This window comes from Siniperca chuatsi, linkage group LG3, assembly GCF_020085105.1.
Source record: "Siniperca chuatsi isolate FFG_IHB_CAS linkage group LG3, ASM2008510v1, whole genome shotgun sequence".
NCBI lineage: Eukaryota > Metazoa > Chordata > Actinopteri > Centrarchiformes > Sinipercidae > Siniperca > Siniperca chuatsi.
Genome location: NC_058044.1, coordinates 2,618,995 through 2,638,055, shown reverse-complemented (window position 1 = coordinate 2,638,055; position 19,061 = coordinate 2,618,995). Strand labels below are relative to the sequence as shown.

General features: G+C 41.7%; 1 protein-coding gene across 5 annotated transcripts; it reads left to right on the top strand.

Moving 5' to 3' along the window:
- The first annotated feature begins 2,281 nt into the window (after positions 1-2,281).
- aftpha (aftiphilin a) lies at positions 2,282-18,780 on the top strand. 5 transcript variants are annotated; one of them, XM_044189463.1, is made up of 10 exons: positions 2,282-2,501; positions 5,487-7,181; positions 10,356-10,519; positions 11,294-11,423; positions 11,967-12,023; positions 13,132-13,254; positions 13,873-13,933; positions 15,424-15,507; positions 16,639-16,762; positions 17,049-18,780. In XM_044189463.1, exons 2-10 carry the CDS (start codon positions 5,523-5,525, stop codon positions 17,188-17,190), a joined length of 2,544 nt encoding a protein of 847 aa, XP_044045398.1. In that variant the 5' UTR covers positions 2,282-2,501; positions 5,487-5,522; the 3' UTR covers positions 17,191-18,780. The 5 variants fall into 5 exon arrangements, with proteins under 5 accessions (XP_044045398.1, XP_044045396.1, XP_044045400.1 ...); XM_044189461.1 differs by having other exon boundaries at positions 13,870-13,933; XM_044189462.1 differs by lacking the exon at positions 2,282-2,501 and adding an exon at positions 2,535-2,656 and having other exon boundaries at positions 13,870-13,933.
- Positions 18,781-19,061: the final 281 nt, after the last annotated feature.

Below are 19,061 nucleotides of genomic sequence, written 5' to 3'. Positions count from 1 at the left end.
TCTCAGAGCCTAAAGTGACGTCTTCAGTTTGTGAGAACTTAAAATATTAATACATTATTATTTTAAATAGCCTTTTGATAGTTTCTTATAGAAAACCAAGATAATGTATGAACTAAACATTACCAAGTGAAATTCACGTTAAAGTTGTTTAAAATCTGCTGAATTTATGCCCTTCTTTTTATGCATCTTCTTGTTAAACCATGCACTGTGATGTCCATGAAGTGCTGGTTGTGATCGGATAGCAGGCTACTCTTTGCTAATTTATACAAATATTACGATATACTCATTGTTGTTGGATATTTACTGATATTTTACTTATTTCCGAATATTTTACTGATTTTTTCCCCAGATATTTTACTAATATTTTTTGGGGATATTTTAATAATCATTTGCGGATATTTTACAGATTTTTTTCGGACATGTTACTAATTTTTGTCAGATACTTTACGTATATTTTTCGGATATGTTTTTCGCATATTTTATGTCTGACATTTTACTAATATTTTTCAGAAATTTCAGTATTTTTCGGATATTTTACTAATATTTTTCAGATAATTTCCTGATTTTTTCCCCAGATATTTTACTAATATTTTTTGGGGATATTTTACTGATATTTTAAGGATATTTTAATAATCATTTGAGGATATTTTACAGATTTTTTTCGGACATGTTACTAATTTTTGTCAGATACTTTACGTATATTTTTCGTATATGTTTTTCGTATATTTTACAAATTTTATGTCTGACATTTTACTAATATTTTTCAGATAATTTCCTTATTTTTTCCAAAGATATTTTACTAATATTTTTTGGGGATATTTTAATAATCATTTGCGGATATTTTACAGATTTTTTTCGGACATGTTACTAATTTTTGTCAGATACTTTACGTATATTTTTCGGATATGTTTTTCGCATATTTTATGTCTGACATTTTACTAATATTTTTCAGAAATTTCAGTATTTTTCGGATATTTTACTAATATTTTTCAGATAATTTCCTGATTTTTTCCCCAGATATTTTACTAATATTTTTGGGGGATATTTTACTGATATTTTAAGGATATTTTAATAATCATTTGAGGATATTTTACAGATTTTTTTCGGACATGTTACTAATTTTTGTCAGATACTTTACGTATATTTTTCGTATATGTTTTTCGTATATTTTACAAATTTTATGTCTGACATTTTACTAATATTTTTCAGATAATTTCCTTATTTTTTCCAAAGATATTTTACTAATATTTTTTGGGGATATTTTAATAATCATTTGCGGATATTTTACAGATTTGTTACAAATTTTTGTCAGATACTTTACGTATATTTTTTGGATATGTTTTTCGTATATTTTACAAATTTTATGTCTGACATTTTACTAATATTTTTTGGATATTTCAGTATTTTTCGGATATTTTACAGATTTTTTTCGGACCTGTTACTAATTTTTGTCAGATACTTTACGTATATTTTTCGGATATGTTTTTCGTATATTTTACAAATTGTAGGTCTGACATTTTACTAATATTTTTCGGATATTTCAGTATTTTTTGGATATTTTACTAATATTTTTCAGATAATTTCCAGATTTTTTCCAAAGATATTTTACTAATATTTTTTGGGGATATTTTAATAATCATTTGCGGATATTTTACAGATTTGTTACTAATTTTTGTCAGATACTTTACGTATATTTTTCGGATATGTTTTTCGTATATTTTACAAATTTTATGTCTGACATTTTACTAATATTTTTTGGATATTTCAGTATTTTTCGGATTTTTTACAGATTTTTTTTGGACATGTTACTATTTTTTGTCAGATACTTTACGTATATTTTTTGGGGATATTTTAAGGATATTTTAATAATCATTTGCGGATATTTTACAGATTTTTTCTGGACATGTTACTAATTTTTGTCAGATACTTTACGTGTATTTTTTTTTCCGGATATGTTTTTCGTATATTTTACAAATTTCTATGTCTGACATTATACTAATATTTTCCTGATATTTTACAAATTTTGTCGCATATTTCAATAATATTTTTTTGGATATTTTTCCTGATATTTTGCAAATTTTGTCGAATATTTCAATAATATTTTTTGGATATTTTATAAATGTTGTTCTGATATGTCACTAATTTGTTTCCGGATATTTTACGGTGCTTTAAAGTTACTGACCAGTGAATCAGCGCTACAGTGGTCCTTATAATTAGGAGTTTTGGCTCTGATGTGTAAGTTTATGCTGCTGTACCTGTTAAACATGGAAAGTTTTGGAAGAAGCAAACAGCCCAGCAGCAGAGAGCCAACCTGCCACCGCGGTGCATGCTGGGTGATATTGAGGCAGGCTAGCAGCAGCAGCAGCAGCAGCCGGCTGACTCAACCTTCAGTTTCTGCTTCAGTTTCAGCCGTCCTGCGCTGTTCAGCCGGCTTAATCTGACAACGCATGGACAGTACTGTCTTTAACTGAATCATGGGAATCAGCGGACAACGTTGCACGGTTAGCTCAACTGTTTCTTTTGGCTACTAAGACACCTGCTGTCAAACCAAGTCGGATGATGAGGATAAGCTAAAGCTAAAGCTAAAGCTAGCTGGACGCTCGGGGAAGATGCTTGTTTTTGTCGTTAGTGTTAGCTAGCTGCGTAGTTAGCTAAGGTAACGTTAGTTGACTTCTCACTACTTGTGTCTGATGGTGTTGCCTTGCTAGCCTTTATATATCTGAAATGACTCTGTTACTGCTGTTGTATAACAATATAACCGACTCGGCAAAGTGGCAACAAACTAATGACACGTTAACTGGTAACATCGCTTCATGACAACACGGTTAACGTAGCTTTTGGTTTTCTACACAGGGCTAACCGAGCTAAGCCAAGTTAGCTACCGTTACACCCCATCTCAGCGAAGTGTCTCGGCCTTGTAGTTTAATTAGATGCCTTCTAGTTAATGCTAACCTAGCTGTTAGCTTCGTGTCAGATTAATCCCAGTATAGTCGTTTTCTGTTCTACATAACTCTACTCAGCTGTCAGGTCCCTGCCGAGCTAACGATGGCACTAGCAAGCTTGTTAGCCTGCTAAAGTAGATGCTTGCCGATTTAGCTACGTTAGCCTCCTAGCTTCACTTAACAACCGACGTCAGACAAGTGAGGAAAATGTGTGAAACTTGGCTAACTAAAAGTCATGTAGATAACTCCTCAACCGGCAGAGCTTGAGCGTGTAGTTTTTATGAAGTAAACAGCTGTCAAAAGAGGCTAACCCTGTTATGAATGTGACAGCTCGTCTTAATAGATCACTTATTATGTCTGCTAATAAATGAACTCACTTTGGACTTTGTTATGTTAAAGCGCTGGTCCGAAACAGCTGCTTTCACTTTAATTGTGTCTTATCTGGACTCGAACTGTTGGGATGACTCAACCCAGTCCTCTGAGAGGTTCAGGGAGTTCAGCAGACAGACGGATTAAATGCTTTAATGGGGATGGAGGCACAGATACCAGTGAAGTCTCCTTGGGAACAAATGTTTTTTCCTGTTCCTGCGTGGATAACTCGTCTTTCTGGACTTGCATGTCTCTGCAGTCCATGTCAGCACTGCCTGGGTGTAAACTACCTGCCCCCAGGTATTCTGTGAGATAAGGCCAACAAAGCAAACACACTGCTCCGGTTGGTGGCTGACAGTGCAAACAGAGTTTCCTCTTTCGTTTAGAAGTGAAGGTGGTGAGAAACCCCCAGTTTTTATATCCCAAACTTTTGGGGTAACGCTTTGTTTTACGGGATTGTAAATTCCCAATAACTTCTTAGGAAGGTTCCTGAAAGAACTGTGTAATCAGGGCTGCAACTAGTGATTATTCTCGTTATAAATTAATCTCGTGATTATTTCAATTAATCGATTTTTAAACATTTAAACTATAAAATGGTAAAAGAAAATAGCCCGCCACTGTGTCCCACAGCCCAGAGGCGACATCTTCAAATAGCATTTTCTGTCAGACTAATGGTCCGAAAGCCAAACATATGTGTGATTTATAAAACGCAGCAAATCCTCACATTTAAGAAACTGGAACCAGAGAAGGGTGTGTGTTTGTGCTTGATATATGACTTAAATGATTATTAAAATATTTACTGATTTAATGTTCTGGTGATCTAATTGATTAAATATGTCCACAGGTATAAAGAACACATGTATAAAGAGTAACGTTTCCAATAATAAATGCATGATGATTAAATTCTCTGTTTACTTTTGGTTTAAATGGAGCAGTTATTTCAAGGAAGTTCTTCTGGAAACAACTTATTTTTGAAATTAACACAACTAATTAAACTAACTGACAAATGTTTAGTCTGTTTTTCCTTTAATTAGCACCCAGTTGTATAGTTCTTGCCAGGAAACTTTTTAAAAGAAATTATTAGGAAATAATGGACCCACAAAATGAAGCGTTACTACATTTTGCTTTGATGTTTGCACTGCAAGTCACAGAATGCAGCTGCTTTTTTTTAAAAAGTAAAATAAAATTAAAAAATGGAGAGCACTCAACAAACTTTACCATGTTTTTAATCCTCAAATCCTCTTTTATCTTGCTGGTAAAACAAATACTCCCCGCAGGTAAAACTTGGAGGGAACAGTTGTTGTATTGATAGGTTAGAAAAGCCCTTGAGGATTATGAACATGTCTTAAAAAAAAAAACTCCAAAAAGTTTTGCTTCTGTTTAATTTTTAAAGCGAACAGTGGATTGTTTATTCAAATATCAACATCAATGCACACACTGTCAGATGTAAAACAATGGTCAAATTAAGAAGCTGAGAAACTGGGACTGAAATCGGAGACAGGACTGAGTGCAAACACACAAAGATTAGGCTTTTGGAGCACATCCAGGTGCTTTACAGAAGGGAAAAGTTTACAAGGACATGTTAACAGGTTTTGTAGAAGGAAGTGATGATAACATCTATGTTTCAGTTTTGGATATGGCATTTTTGACAGTCAAAAACGTGCAAGCCGGCCAGCTACGAGTTCAGTAGAGACGGAAAATAATAGATGTAAAACCAGAATAAAGCCACGATTAATTTGTAAGGCGGCGTTTCTCTGCCACGCGTTGCCCCGAGGTTGTTCATTGGGTAAAACCCACACATGAATTTAAGATTTTACAAGTAGAACTTGTTGGGTCAGAAGATGCAGACTGATGTGAGTCATCATAGTTTATGTTCTCACTATCACTGTTACAGCTCTGTCTCAGTTTTATATATCACAGCACAGGTTTCTCATTACTCACTCTAGTACTGTCATTTTGACGCCGATCTGTCCCCTTTTTAGTGCTTCAGTAATTAAATTTCTGCTTCGGCTCAAACCACACATCGAGCTAATTGCTCTTGGAGCGCCACTTGAGCTGCCTTTATTTACTTCTTGTGTTTATGAAGCCAGAATGGGGCTTAAACGTGTGTTTTTAATGATGTGTCTACTGTGACAGATTGTTTGTCTCAGATTATGTCTTTTCTCGCTCTCTCAGGTGTAGCCAGGAGGATTTGTTGATCGCCAGAGAATCATGGAGCCAGATGTGATCCGCATGTACTCCTCCTCGCCGCCGCCGATGGAGGACGGTGCAGAGGAAGAGGACAACGAGTTTGGAGACTTCGACACCTTCTCCGGCGTCCCAAACAGCATCAGCTTCACAGAATTCGACACCCCGACCACTTTCAACCAGACCCAAGCTTTGAGCGCCACCTCCCCGCCTGAGCTCATCAACAACAGAGGGGTGAGGGGATTCAGCCACAGCTCCTCTAACGGCACCCGCGGCCCCATTAATGAGCTGTCCAAGGCTAATGGCGTCGTGCCAGCGAGCCACCTGGGCAGCAGTCCCTCAGAAAGAACTGAGATGAAAAAGGTCCTCTCCAGCTCTCTGGATTTCTCGTTGAGAGACACCGCTGGCAGCGAGCCCGCCGACTGCAACGGCGGAGGCACAGAGGTGCTAACAAACGGGTTTGCGACCTTCGACGTTCAGGGAAGCCCTTCCTCGCTGAATTCTGTCCATTCTCATATAAAAGGAACGTCCACTGAGGACACGGGCAGCTTCCCTGTCGACAGTCCAGAGGACGATTTTGCAGACTTTGCTGCTTTTTCTAATGCTGAAGGACACCTCAGCCAGACGGCAAACAAGGACTTGGACAACCCCACGGGGGGTAGCTGGCTGGCGGAGGCTGCCTGCCGCGACAAACGCTGTCATATAGAGCAGGGAACGACTTCAGAGGACAATGTCAGGGACACAAACAGAACTGGACCCAACACATCCGGCTCTGATTCCATATCTGTTCCTGCCGAGGCCCCGGACGGCTCGTGCAACACGGACCGGGGCTCTCGCACAGATACTGACTCTCAACAAAGGGACGTAGCCTTTGCACAGGAGCACTTCGCCTCAGAGGCAGTTTGCACTAACAAACCCCTCGCTCTGAACGGGGTGGATGTAGCCGACAGGGACGATTCCAAAGACGCCGCGGGCTGCAGTGAAAACGACCTCTCACCCGACGCAACTGCAGACGGTGAGGGGGGGCAGTCAGACGGGAAGGGCTCCGGTAACGAGACGGAGACGGAGACGGAGACATCGTTGGGCCGGCCGCTGTCGACAGACGCTCTAGAGGAGTACGGTGACATGAGCACCACGGGCTCGGTGCCGTCTCCGCCCCTCCAAGGGGAGACCGCCACGCCTGCTGACCACAGCCAGCTGGCAGAGGACGACGAGGACGAGGACTTTGGGGACTTTGGAGACGCCGGCTCATTCAGCGGTCAGGGCTTTGCCGATTTTGACCAGCTGGACGTCCAGCAGGAGCAGAGCCGGTCGCACAGCTCAGCCCCTGCACAGGAAGCTACGGACGCCAAGGACGATGACTTTGGCGACTTCAACTCCCCCAAATTTCACACCAGAGGAGATGAGGGGGAGGATGGAGGCAAGTTTGCAGATTTCCCCGTCAGTGACAGTTTTGGGAATTTCAGCTCTGCTGCTGAAGGCGCGGACAGCGAGGCGGATGCAGGGTGGAGCGCCTTCGGGGAGCAGCAGCAGCAGCAGCAGCAGGTGGAGGAGGAGTCCTGGGCGGCGTTCAGCACGGAGCACAGCGTCGCTCCTCCTGCAGAAAGCAGAGAGGAGGAGGAGTGGCACGAAAGTGAACCTCGTGCAGCCAGCGAGGAAGCCAGCAGGACAGACAACCAGTCGGTAAGCACTGTGGGAAATAAACTGGTCAGACTGGGAAGCTTCATGGCTGCAGAGTTATTCATCCATGAATCCTTATCGTGTTCTAACTCAAGTTCATTTTATTTATGTAGAGCACAGAACCAGTTTGGAGAAGGCAGTTTATGAAATGTGGAGTTAATAAATGGCAAAACAAGGGAGCCCAAGTTAAGCAAAATGAAGGGATCAGGTTTTCTCACTTACGCTGGTGGTGTCTATCGTTTTGGTTTTATTTGTCCAGGTTCTTAGACATCTGTTTCTAAAAATTCAGCCACCCAAATACAACGGAGGTGAATTTGCCATATTTAAAACATTTGTCAGTAACATATCTTTCCACAACAGCTTCCCTGTTACTCAGACAGATAATCCACAGTTTTCATTGGAACTATTTCTTTGGTAGAAAAGTAGTTCCAATGAAGACTGATCACAATGAGGGACTACTGAAACTCCCGTCACTTCACCATGTTGGGGTGGAGGCAGAAATCTCAGAGACAGAAATCTGTAAACCTGGATAAACAAAACTAAAACTATCTGCATGGATAGATACAAATAGAGGTAAGTCAGAAAAACCTCTTCTTTTTTTGTAATTTGGGTGAACTGACACTCTTAAGATGTTAAATAACAATTTAAATAAAAACAAAGAGTGGCATGAAAAGCCAGTGAATTAGTTTAGTTTTCAAATCATGTTTTACAAAATTGTTAGAGATCATTGTGAAATCTAACAGGAGTAAAAAAATAAGAGCAGGGAGATATTATCAGCCAATTTTAGCGAAACGTAACTAAACTGAGACCCCAAAATGATCAAGATTAATAACTGTGACTAGTAATTATGGTCATAATATCTCAGAAATGAATTATAATTTGAGTTAGTTATAATTTGCAGATACACAACAGAAACAGAATTTGGTTATTAAGGAATTGTGACCAAAAATGTGCTGAGCACCGATTTTACAGTTAATGAACTCATCAGTGCTCTGTATGTTAATGAAGACACTGTTTCTAACTGACCTCAAACATATCTGTGACATTTCTGTACAGCAATTTCTTGATAAACTTGTTTTCTGTCAGCCATAAAAGATCACACCCATCACTGACAGTTAAATTACATATTCTTTACTTTGACAGTCCATGTACGACCGTAATACGCGTAGAAACCAGACGAAACCCAAGTTAAAGGTTCTGCTGTCCACGAACCAAACAGAGGAAGAGATTTAAGTCAGTTTGTCGTTGTGTTTGTTCACATTCAGCTGAGTCACAGCCCTTACACCAACCTCCACTGTTTGTATTAAACATTAACTGACCCATTCATGAGAAAGCTCAGCCTTCTGATGTGGTGAAGTGGAACAGAGAATAAACTTTGCCAACAGAAACAACAAATCAGAAGGTGTCTGATGACCTGTGTGATCACAGGACGTCTGATGGGTAGTTGTTTTTTTTCAGAGCGCAGAGAAACTGTCCTGCTCAGGTATTTGAACCGAATTATATTCCTGTCAGATCATCACACACGCTTGCAGTGAGCCTCGAAGTCCGACTCTGCGGCTCAGTGCAGGAGTCGTTCACAGCTGCAACAGTAACGCCGGGACCTCCTGTTTCAGCGCGCAGCGTTGGCCGACGGCCAGTACGACCAGCGTGACAGCCAGCAGGAAACTGGGTCAGAAGTGTGAAAGTGTGAGGTAATGCTCACACTCCAACAGATCAAAGCAGACGCCAGGATCCTTTTCTCTCTGCCCGCACTAAGCTGGCACTTTCAAAGCAATCGCGAGAGTGGTTACATTTAAAGAGTAACTCCACATTAGATTTTGGAAACACCGCTGCATTGGCCTCTGTGTGTTGAAAGGTGTCTTCTCTCGAAGCCTTGATGACGCCCAACATCGCACAGCTGGGTGTGGTCGGGAGTGGTCTGTTGTACTGTGACTACGCCCAGCTGCACCTGATGGAGCAAACAGGCCGGATTATTAGACTGCTTGCAGTCATTTAAAATGGTTTCTTCTGTTGTAGCGGGGACGGGAGAAACAGATTTTTGTAAACTCTGATGTGTCGTCGTTGACTTTTCAAAGGAACAGTCGAGTCACTTTAAGAAGGCGACTGTCCGTCTTCATCCGCTCTCTGTGAGTGCTTGTTTTTAAAGTCTGCTGCAGGAGTTTACTGTCAGTAATTATTTTAAACTGCCGGGTTTGTCACGACGAGCATTCATCGAAACGCTATCGCTCTCCTGTCCCGACCTGACGGTGGCGCCGTTTTGTAAGAGAAAAAATAAATGTAATCGTTCTCTATTGTTTTGAGGCTTCAGTTTCTGAAAATGCTGAATATGGACAGAACAGAACGTTTTTATATTTGTGTGCGTCGGCATGAAACGGAGTTCCTGGAAAACAGAGCGGCGCTCAGCAGCCTGCCACGCAGCATGTTTCACGAACATCTTTCACACTCAAAACCAGCAGATTTGTATTTTTACTCCGAGCGACCGCACACAAGCTAACACGGTACTGGATGTAAAAAAAAAAGTGTAATAAATGAGTAGAAGTTGGAGCATCCTCACATGTTTCTCCACTGCAAACACACACAGTTTAATGTTTATACGATTTCACCTCACAGCCTGTGTTGACGGTCCAGACAGGTGAGGCACGGCCAGATGTTGCGTTTAAGGTTAGCGACACAAAATGCGTCTTCTCTGCCTGTAGGCGTCTGTCTCCGAGTCCTCCAAGCAGTTTTCAGATGATCAGCTCTCTGCTCAGAAATGCTGCTCTGTAAGAAGGAATCAGACCGTCCACAGATCGAAGCACAACAGATCAGACCTTTTGCAGGCTCGACGCAGGAATCTTTACGACTTTTGTTAATGCCGACATCTCAAATTAAGATTCCTGGGAGTTCGAGCAGGGCGAGCAGGCCCAATGGGAGTCCTGGATTAACTTTTCAGCTGCAGCCACAGTTTATTCATGAGCCTGTTACAGAAAATTTACAGAAGATTCTTGAATAAATGTAAAAGGCTCTTTGATGATAACTTGCTGAACAAATCAACACAAACTCAAAGAGTTGGGTTTTCTGAACAAGTCATTTCTTCAGATCACAAAAAAAAAAAGAAGCTTTGATGTCAAACATCCCTGTGGAAAATCGAACGGTGTTTTGTAGGATGTGAGTTAACGGCTGCTCTGGTCTCTGCAGGCGTCGCTGTCGAGCCGTCTGGAGAAGCTGTTTCAGAGCAGCTTCCCTCAGACGGCCGTCCCCCCAGTGGAGGACGTGGTGGCGTCCCTGAAGATCCTGCTGGAACCTCCAGAAGACAAACCACAGCCGGGAGCCGAGGAGCAGAAGAGGCCGCCATGCAGTGGGTGAGTCTGTGCCTCCTCGCAGGGCCACGGATTTAAACACGAAAAGTAACAGGAAGTCTTCTAAAGCAACAAGTGCTGAGCATCTTTTCTATTTCAAACCCCAAAAAAGGTTCAAATAACTTGAGAACTGTTACTTTTGACATCTGAATAGTTCTGCATATTTATTGCCCGCTGCAGATTAAACAAGCTGAGATTTGAATAAAACGAACTTGTTTGTCTGCAAAACGGACTCGGCGGTTGGTGACATATGGTTTGTTTAAACTCTGACGGCCACAAGATACCAGAGCCCAGACCTTTGTCTTCAGAGTTAACTTTGATGAACAGCAGAAAAGTCTTTTTGTACAAAAATAATAATTTTCTATTTAAATGAATGAATGAATCGTGCATTCCCTCAGTACATTTCAGTCTGCAGGCAACAGCTGTGGCTCTTTAAAATAACTTTTTAATCACAGCTGTTGAAGCAAACAACGTGTAGCTACACACACGCGTCTGAGTTCTTCAAACTAACTCTGGCCTTGGGCTTGTTTTTCCCAAAGCTTGATATTTCATGAAAGTGTAAGTCATTTCTTCTGATGTTAGTGCAGGCGCTCGTCACTTTCAGGCAAGGCAGTTTGCCTCCGTTATAATACACTACAGAAAACCCTGTGCAGAGAAGAGAAGTAGTGTTTACATTGATGATTCTGTTACCAGCTGTATGAATGTTTAGTCTCCTCGTCCGTTAGAGCCGAGGTACCGACGGGCTTTAACTCTGCTGCGTCTCATTGGTTGGTGCAGGTCTGTGCGCGGCGGCGTGTGGACGCAGCTTCAGGACATCCACGAGGCGCTGGGCCTCAGATACCAGTGGGGGGGCTCCTACTGCAACAAAGCACTACTCTGCTGCCTGGGCATCGACACCCGAAACATTGTAAGACCCCGCGGGGCCCTCTGTCTCCTAACAGCTCACTGTTGCACTTGGATAATAAGTGGAACACAGGAAAAGGAAAGAAATGTAAAACACTAGCATGCACTTGAAAATGATCAGAGGTCATTTAAATAATAATTGATTTGTATGAAATTGGCCAAAACTTCAGAACAATGATGCTTCTGAATTTGGAAATATGTAGATAACCTTCTGATCTGCAAAAGTGTGTTTTTAGACGCGATTTAATGACGCATCAAGTAATCTGTGACCTTTATTAACCTCTGCTGGCAGCCATTAGGGACTCCAACATCAGACTTTTCTCTTCCCACACAAGCTTGTGAGGCAGAGAAATCATTTTCAAATCAAGTTTATTTATAAAGCACATTTAAAAACAACCAGAGTGCTGTACAATAACATAACATAACATGGTAACGCAGTAGAGATAACATAACTATCCTGTCCCATACACCAAGATGTCAGCTTTTTACATGAACTCTACAGCAGGACGTGTCCGAGGTTTCTAACCTGCTGCTTTAATGTGTGCAGCTGTTCACAGGGCAGAAGAAGCAGCCGGTCATCGTGCCCATGTACGCCGCCAGCCTGGTGAGTCGCCGGACTCCGTCTCCTTCACCTCAACAGTACAAACCTTCAGTCGACGCTTCACATGTTCCCTGCTGCTGTTCGTCGTGTACAGTGTTGTATGGTGACACCGCAGTCCACAGAGGGGCTCCTCAGCAGCACTGAAATATGCTGGCATACTGCTCGAATGATTAGTCAGTTAATCGATAAGTTGATCGAGAGAAAAACGGACAGTTTTGATAAACGTCGATGTAATTTTTCAAGCAAACGTTCTCCGCGTCCCGCTGCTCCCGTGCGAGGACGTCCTCATATTTCTCTCCCCTTTACTGTCGCGACCTGAAGTCACCTTGAGGGGAATTTTGATGGGAATTTCTAACATTTTGAAAATCATGGAGAGAATTCTCGATAATGAAAATAATCGTCAGTTGCCGCCCTTATTATTTAAACGAGTAGTCATTTTTAAATTCGGTAATTAAGAACAGTACTGTTGTTCACAGAATGCAGCAGGATTATCATTTCACCTGTAATGCAGGTGACCTGCGGTCCGATATCTCTGTTTTTACCTGTGATATTTACGTACAGCAGGTTCACTGCCTTGCTGTTCTTTCTGAATCAGAGGACTGATGATGCACGTTTTTCAAGACCACATTCACACAAAACATGAGCGGCTGTGAGGTCTCTGTGTCTGACCTGCAGCTGTTTGGACCAGAGGAAGATTCACCTACACTGTTAGCCAGCAGACCAAACAAAACCATCTGTATCGGTCTTTTCAGCAGCAAAGACACCTGTAGGTTTACTCACTGTAGGTGCGTCTGTGCACATATATAAACCGTTCACAGTATATTACCCCTTAAAATGCCCCCCAGGTCAAGTTAATTAGTCCAGACTGAATGAATCACATATACAGTATTCAGTTTCTTCTTCTTCCAGTTCTTCATTGAAGCTATGTGATGTTTACACTGAGTAACACATTCAAACCAGAAGTTTCTTTATGGTTGCATCACTCCATCACATGGAACTAGATATTTTATACACTTTTCCGGACATGTTTGGTATGTTTGAAACATTGGGTTCTCTGACGTCCTGCAGATCATCAACGCTGTCTGTCTCTCTGTCGGCCTGTTGTTTTTAGGGGATGCTGGAACCAACCAAAGAGCCTGTGAAGCCCGTCTCTGCAGCAGAGATGATCGCTTCCATAGCCCAGGCGCCTGCAGTGGCTCCAGAGAAAAGCTCCTGTCCCCCAGACACAGTCCAGGTGGGACCTCAGGGCGTCCACAGAAAAACCAAAACACTCAAACTTACGGAAAGTTATCTTTACTGACACCAGAGGAATATTCACCATTTTGATCAGCTGATTGCTAAGCCTCAAATGTGGTTTAAAGGATAAGGCTCGTGTTACTCCATATTTTTCTTAACGTCAACAAAAAACATGAAAACACCAAAACCAACAACACGTTAGTCCGTCTCTAAATGCTGTCTCACTTCCTGTCTGCGGCTCTCAGCTCCGAAGCCCATTGGTTCCCTACTGAAGATGTAAATCTTTAAAAACGCCTCACAGATATATAGTTTCATGTTTTAAAAGGCTCAGTAGTTTCCAGCGGCGGATGAATCCACATGTGGTGCTGTAGTGAGTGTTTGGGGCAGCAGGACGGTGTGTGTGGGACTGAGGCAGAATAAACTACAGTGTGTGTGTTCATGGTGATGAAGGAACATGCTCACTGATGTGTGTTTAACAGTTTCTAGTAGTACATTCAGTGTTCATACTCATTGATCGGTTTTAAATCTAAACAGCAGGGGGCGACGCGACAACATGTATGTGTGTCTGTATGAACTGGCCCTGACTGTTTGACCTCCTCTCTCGCTCCTCCAGCAGGAGGCGCTCCCACCCGTCCAGTTCGACTGGAGCAGCAGTGGCCTTACCAACCCTCTGGACGGTAGGTGACCCCCCCCCGCCACCCTGAACCCTCCCTGCCCGCTCTCGTCTTGTTTCTCTTGCGCTTTTCTAACCCTCGTAGTGTTTCCTCAAAGTCGCTGTCTGTAGACACTTCAGTCAAAAATTCACCAGCCACGCCCACTGATTCACAGCCAATCAGATGTCAGAAGGAGAAACATACTCCAGATGATGGAAACATGATGTCAGGTTATTAACAACTTTGTAGACACATGCAGAACCTTCTTCATTAAAGGAAAAATCCACACTAAACACTGCAAGCGCTGTTGGTGATGAGACCGGTCCGTCAGTCAATAGTGTTTATTTTTACTCTAATTATTGTCGATCTAAATATTGTGTAGTTTTACCTCTTCGGGCCTTTTTAAACGATCAGTCTGATAGAAAATGACTCTTCGATCGAACTGCTCACGGGTCATAGACGTGCACTCTGGGATGGGGGGTTGCGACGAGACAAGCAGAGGTGCACGCGATTCAGATTATATTACACTCAAAGTACATTTTGGGCTGCACATGGAGAGCCCGCCTGTACCCAAGTGGATGTGGGCAGATGTCTGAAACGTATAATTTATGCTTAACTGGTTAGTCGGCCGACAGAAAAATTAAGGAACAACAATAACTGATGGATTGTTTAAGTTTACTTTCTCTGGCTCCAGCCTTTTCTCTGTTTTATTTCGTTCTAAATTGAATATTTTAGCATTTTGGAGAAGTAATTTGAAGATGCCCCCTTGCGCTCTTGAGAACTTGTGATGGGCATTTATGACGTTTTACACACAAAACAGTGAATAAACGACAAATGAATCGATAATGAAAATAGCAGTCTGCCAGGCATCCGTGTTATTTTACTTTGGTCACTCACATGCGTGGATGTTGGTGAGGAAGTGTTTCCCACTTTTGCGTTCTCGTGCAATCACAAATAAATACAACATTAAATGAGCGGGATTCACTAAAAAAGTTAATAATATCTGCATCACAATGTAATTTGGGAAATTCATCAGTTAAACCTGAGTTTCTGTACGGATAACAAACATTACTTACTTTGAGAAATAGATTTTTTTTTTCCGTTTTGTTTTATTTCACAAAAGAATCCAAAGGTCTTAAATGTTAAAGAGAAGCAGCTGCACTCGGGCTTTCTAAAATTGGCAACATTTTGATTGAAGTCAGGAACCATCTGAGGAAGTCGTCAGTTTTAAATCTGCCAGATTTTTCTGCTTGAAAGCTGCTGATGTTAGTGCCGCAGCCGCAGTGAGAAGATGTGATGGTGGGTCTTTCCTTTAAACCTGTTAATGAAAATCGAAACAACATGGCTGCTCTGCATGAAGATTCTGTCATCAAACTGTAGAAACCAGTCTAACATTTCCCGTTGAGCTGACTCTACTCTCTGATCACTGACACTGCTGCACGTTTCTGGTTCCCCCTCTCTCTCTCTCTCTCTCTGTCTGTGTTTGTTAACCTCGGCCGCCCCTGGCTGAGCAGCGAGCGGAGGCTCGTCTCTGTTAAACCTGGATTTCTTTGGTCCTGTGGAGGATTCAGGCTCCACCAGCTCACCCTCCATCCCAGGTCAGCGGCTGCTCGCGGCCTCCTCCTCCTCCTCCTCATCCTCACCTCCTCTACCGCTCCTCGTCTTTAAATTAACCTCCCATCTCCGCTTGTCACTCCTAACGCTCGTCTGTGGGAGACTACGGGACATCAGAGAGCACGACTGTGATAATGAGCGTGTGTTTCGGCTGGTAAACAAACACTCGAGCAGAATACGGATACACTGAAGGGACTTCTCATACCTTTGTGCTGCATGTGCAGAGTACACACAGGTATCGTGTAACGTTCAGTAAACTGAAAAGACACAAACGTGGTTTTAGTGTTACTCCAAGTGTCAACTGGAGTCATCTGCAGGCTCCTTTATAAAGACCATAAAAGGGATTTTTGAAAATTTATTGATGAATATATATATATTATATATATATATATATATATATATATATATATATATATATATATATATATATATATAATATAGTGACGTTCAAATTGGCGCTACATGTCTGCGGAGTTGAATCCTAGACATCCTGATCCAGAACTTTTAATAGGATGTGCTTCAGACGATTTCAGATACTTTTCTGTGTCTGTTGACGCCAAGAACATTTCTTTAGCGCGAGGCTTTCGGGACGATACAGAGCGGCGTTTCTTACTGCAGAACAGACACCGGCTGCTTCAGTCTGCAGTCGAACCTTTTACAGCTTCTTTAGGCATCAATGACGATATAATTAAAGTTAAATTAAAAGTTGGATTTAAGATTGTGGCTCTTTTCTCATTCATCGCTCAGTTTTTAAATGCGCCGTGCGGAACTGTTGTGTAACAAGCTGCTCACGGAGTCTGATGCATTTCTTAATTCTTTTCTGTTTCTACGAAATCAGGTGCAGCTCTCGGGTAGTGATGATGTTGGTGCAGCTAAAGTTTACTGATAAATAGTTCGCCTCATTTAAATATTTCGTCAAGTGCAAAAAAACAAAAAAATTCAAACTATCCGTGACAAAGTGAGAACTTTGCTTTGCTGCATCTCAGCGGTTGAAGGTCGGTGTGGCGGTGACCCTGACTGGCTTCCATCTGACTGAACCTGAAGTGTTTTGTCCATTTTTGTTTTCTTTGCTTCTGCCTCCGTGACTTTTGTTTTTGCCCCCCCCCCCTCTGTAGGCGTCGACCCCGAGCTGTACGAGCTGACCACGGCCAAGCTGGACCCCGGCAGCTCCGGCAGTCGGGTGGCTGATGCCTTTGCCCGCCTGATGTCCACCATGGAGAAGACCAGCACCTCCACCAGGTCAGGGGTCAAAGAGCAGGCTGCTGCAGAATAACGGGGTTCATGTGGTGTTTTGTTTTCTCTCAAGCAAGAAAAGTGCAGAAGAAGAAAATCCAACCTCAGGGATGACATCAGCTGCCAGCTGTTTTCTGTTCAAACTTTTTCAACACACCAGTAGCTTTCATAATCCTCCATTTTTTTTTTTATTTGTGGCGTTTTCATATTTTGGTAAACAGATGTGTGTGTGTGTGTGTGTGCGGTCAGATCTGTGACACCCTGTGTTTTTGCGTCTCTTCCTGTTTGACAGGAAGCCGAGGAAAGAGGAGAATCTGAGCGAGGAGGCGGCCAAAGTGATCGCACGTCTGCCGGATCTCTCCTTCATGCAGGCCAAGGTGCTGATGTTTCCCGCCACGCTGACGCCGCTCGGCTCCCAGGCCACGGCGGACTGAAGACCCGCCCCCTATACTGACATCACCCCCTCCTTCCCCCTGACCACACCCACTCAGTCAATTTAGCCCCGCCCACTGACTCGGTCCATTTTATACAGTTGTCGTCTTTTTTTTGTTCTATTGCTGCGGCTTAGTCCCTCCCTCCCTTACATACATATATTTTTTTTTAATTTGCGCTTTTGTTTTTCAACTTATAATTGTTTTTTTAAATAAAGCGAAGCATTTAATATCACGGGGAACAGCTCGGATGTGGAGGAGGGGGAGCGCCTGCACATTTAACGGAATAGGAAATTAATTAATTTATGAGTTGATAATTTATAGAGGAAGGTTTAGAAGCGTGTGCTGTTCATATCTAGAAGAATCATCGTGTATATAATCAGGGATTAAATGTTTCTTTTCCTTTTTTTTGTTTTTTTTAAATTCTGAATGATCTGTGGAGGATGATTTTACGTCTCTGTGGTGGGAGTGTGTTCGTGTCTGTCTGTGAAGGAAACACTGGCTCAAAGCTCTTTGAATCAAACTGAAGTGGAATATGTGTATGACAAGTTTAAATTAATACATTTATATACATATATAAAATCTATATATATATTTATCGACTTGAAACCACACTGCCTGCAAAATCCAGCTGAATGTTTTGTCCCCTTGTGTTTAACGGCCTTAGTTTTTACCTGCGGTCGGTGTCGATTTTTAACCTGATTTTCTTTAACCCGCAGTTCCATTCTGTCTTTTGGTTTCTGTAATTTAACGTAGCTTTTTAACATAAATGATGTCCAACCCCCCCCACAACTGTTGCCGCAGTCCATCCGTAGTCTCTAGAACGCAGGATGACTGTTTTTATTCTTTAGTTTGGGAAACCTCCACCGACCAAACGCTGGTGAATCTGGCGAGTTGTGTTCTCAGTTGTCATTTGGAGGTTTTATTTTTATTCCATGTTGAAATATTCTTCGCAGATATTCCAGCTGTTGTGGCAGGTGGATGAAAACAAGTTTCCCTCCTTGTTTGTGTCCACTCTCTCACTGTTTTTTTTTTGTTTGTTTGTTTGTTTGTTTTTTTTTGTTTTGGGGGGTAAAAATGGGACTTTTTGGTTAAAACCACTAAAACTCGATGAAAGTTTCTCGGCAGTGAAGGTCAACTCGCATCAGAAGGGAATTAAGGGACCAATTTCTGCTTCCATGTGTTGGGTTATGTACACTGTTCCTAATATGAAGTGCTTTTTATGGTTGGCTCTTATTCGCTAAGTTTTGAGATATATATATATATATATATATATATATATATATATATATATATATATATAAAAATCACTTTTTTTTGTTTTTTTTGCTCATACTACTGTCAGCCCCGTCTCCCAGGAGGATTTTGCACATTGTAAAGATGAAATGGATGTAATCATAGTTCACTGTGGCTTTAGACTGTGTACAGTTAAACTATGGACTGTAAAATGTACGGGGAAATTCCTATGGAAAAAAACTGAATCACTTGAAGAGCCTGTCAAAAGGTTATTGTGCATGCCCAGGTTCTTTTGAGACTATAAGTGTGTAAATTTTACTTTTAGTGTACACAAGAAATTAAAATAGTTATCTTCTCTGCTTGTTTCTGTTTCTTTCGGGCCGACACAAAGTTTCTGTTAAAGTTAAACGTCTTCGTTGTCACCTGTTACATGTTGTTACGTGTTCCCTCGGACCTCAGAGGATAAAGCGAGGAGATTTCTCCAAAATGTCAGATTAAAAAAAACAAAAAAAAAAACAATTCTGGCTGAAGTGATTCAGCCAGTTCCTGTTCAAACGTTTATGGAGGCTGAAGTATGGCACTGAAAAAAATGTTTAATTATATTCAATTAAATTGACCAGTTTTAAGAAAGCTATTCT

What these genes read in the sequence shown, in the direction of transcription:
- aftpha (XM_044189461.1), top strand. Translation starts at nt 5,523, where the DNA reads ATGGAGCCAGATGTGATCCGCATGTACTCCTCCTCGCCGCCGCCGATG. An exon ending in CCTTACCAACCCTCTGGACG is followed by an intron (nt 13,934 to 15,423) that starts GTAGGTGACCCC and finishes CTGGCTGAGCAG; the next exon opens with CGAGCGGAGGCTCGTCTCTG. An exon ending in AAGACCAGCACCTCCACCAG is followed by an intron (nt 16,763 to 17,048) that starts GTCAGGGGTCAA and finishes CCTGTTTGACAG; the next exon opens with GAAGCCGAGGAAAGAGGAGA.